Source organism: Myotis davidii, unplaced genomic scaffold, assembly GCF_000327345.1.
Source record: "Myotis davidii unplaced genomic scaffold, ASM32734v1 scaffold14931, whole genome shotgun sequence".
Lineage (NCBI taxonomy): Eukaryota > Metazoa > Chordata > Mammalia > Chiroptera > Vespertilionidae > Myotis > Myotis davidii.
In genome coordinates, this window is record NW_006282662.1 from 1 (window position 1) to 1,105 (window position 1,105).

At 62.3% G+C, this 1,105-nt stretch overlaps 1 protein-coding gene across 1 annotated transcript; it reads right to left on the reverse strand.

The window, feature by feature from the left end:
- Positions 1-11: 11 nt before the first annotated feature.
- Positions 12-614, reverse strand: ANXA2R (annexin A2 receptor). Its single transcript, XM_006753154.1, has one exon. It carries the CDS (start codon positions 612-614, stop codon positions 12-14), a length of 603 nt encoding a protein of 200 aa, XP_006753217.1.
- Positions 615-1,105: the final 491 nt, after the last annotated feature.

Consider the following 1,105-nt stretch of genomic DNA (forward strand, 5'->3'; position numbering starts at 1 on the left):
GCCTCGGGGTCCTAAGTGTCCAGGACTGTCGCCCAGCAGTGAGCGGCCCAGCGGCTCAAAGAGGAGAGAGCACGAAGGATGCACTGCAGGCAGCCCGAGCAGAGCAGGTGCAGGCGCCACCCGCTGGGGCCTGGAGTTGGGCTGCACACTGAAGGCTGCAAGTGGTCCCAGGCCTCTGTGTCCACTGGTCCCTCTCCAGCATGGGCGATGGGCAGCAGGGCCACGGGAAGCTGCCGGAACGTGTGCTCTGTGGGCTCAGGCGCTCCTGCGGGTACTCCTGGCATCGGCACGAATCCTGGCAAGAGGCCTGCACCGGGCTGCACCGGGCTCTCTTCCGAGGGGCTCTGGGCCTCAGCTAAGAGTGCTCGGTATCGCAGGAGGACCGAGGGCAGCTGCCAACAAGGACTGGAGAGCAGTGGCTGGTGGTCATCGCCGGGGTGGCTTGAGGACTGTGCCAGCGGCAGGAGGACAGGAGGTAGCTGGTCTGGGGAGATCCGAGACCACGGAGGATGGCGCTCTGGAGCCCGGTCTGCGGAATCCCACGCCTGCCTCAGCGCGTCGTGGTCCAGGAGAAAGTGCGGCTCCATGGCAGAGATCTTGGGGCAGGAGGACATGAGCCTGGAGCTGATGCAGAGGCAAAGCCTTGGGTGCTGCCTGCAGCCTGGATATTTATGCTCTCCCGGGGGGAGAGGGCGGGTGCCTAAACCAATTACTTAATCATGTTCGAGCCCTAAATTTCAACTAAACACTCCATCCAGTCATTCAATACACAGTAAGACCGGACCCTCCCCGCCCCCGGTGCACAGACACCCGGCGGCATATGGGCCTTTCTGCTGGACGAATACCGCTGCACGGACATCCCAATACCGCTGCTCGGACACCAGGGAGCAGATCGGCCTTTCTGCTTGATGAATACCGTTGCACAGACACCGGGCGGAACATCGGCCTTTCTGCTGGAGGAACTCCGCTGCATGGAACCAGGAGGCAGATCGGCCTTTCTGCTGGACGAATACCGCTGTTGGGACTGCTGGATGAATAACGCACGCATATCCGGCGGCAGATCGGCCTTTCTGCTGGAGGAATTCCTCTGCACTGACACCAGGGG

Coding starts and splice junctions, on each gene's coding strand:
- ANXA2R (XM_006753154.1), bottom strand. CDS start 614: ATGTCCTCCTGCCCCAAGATCTCTGCCATGGAGCCGCACTTTCTCCTG.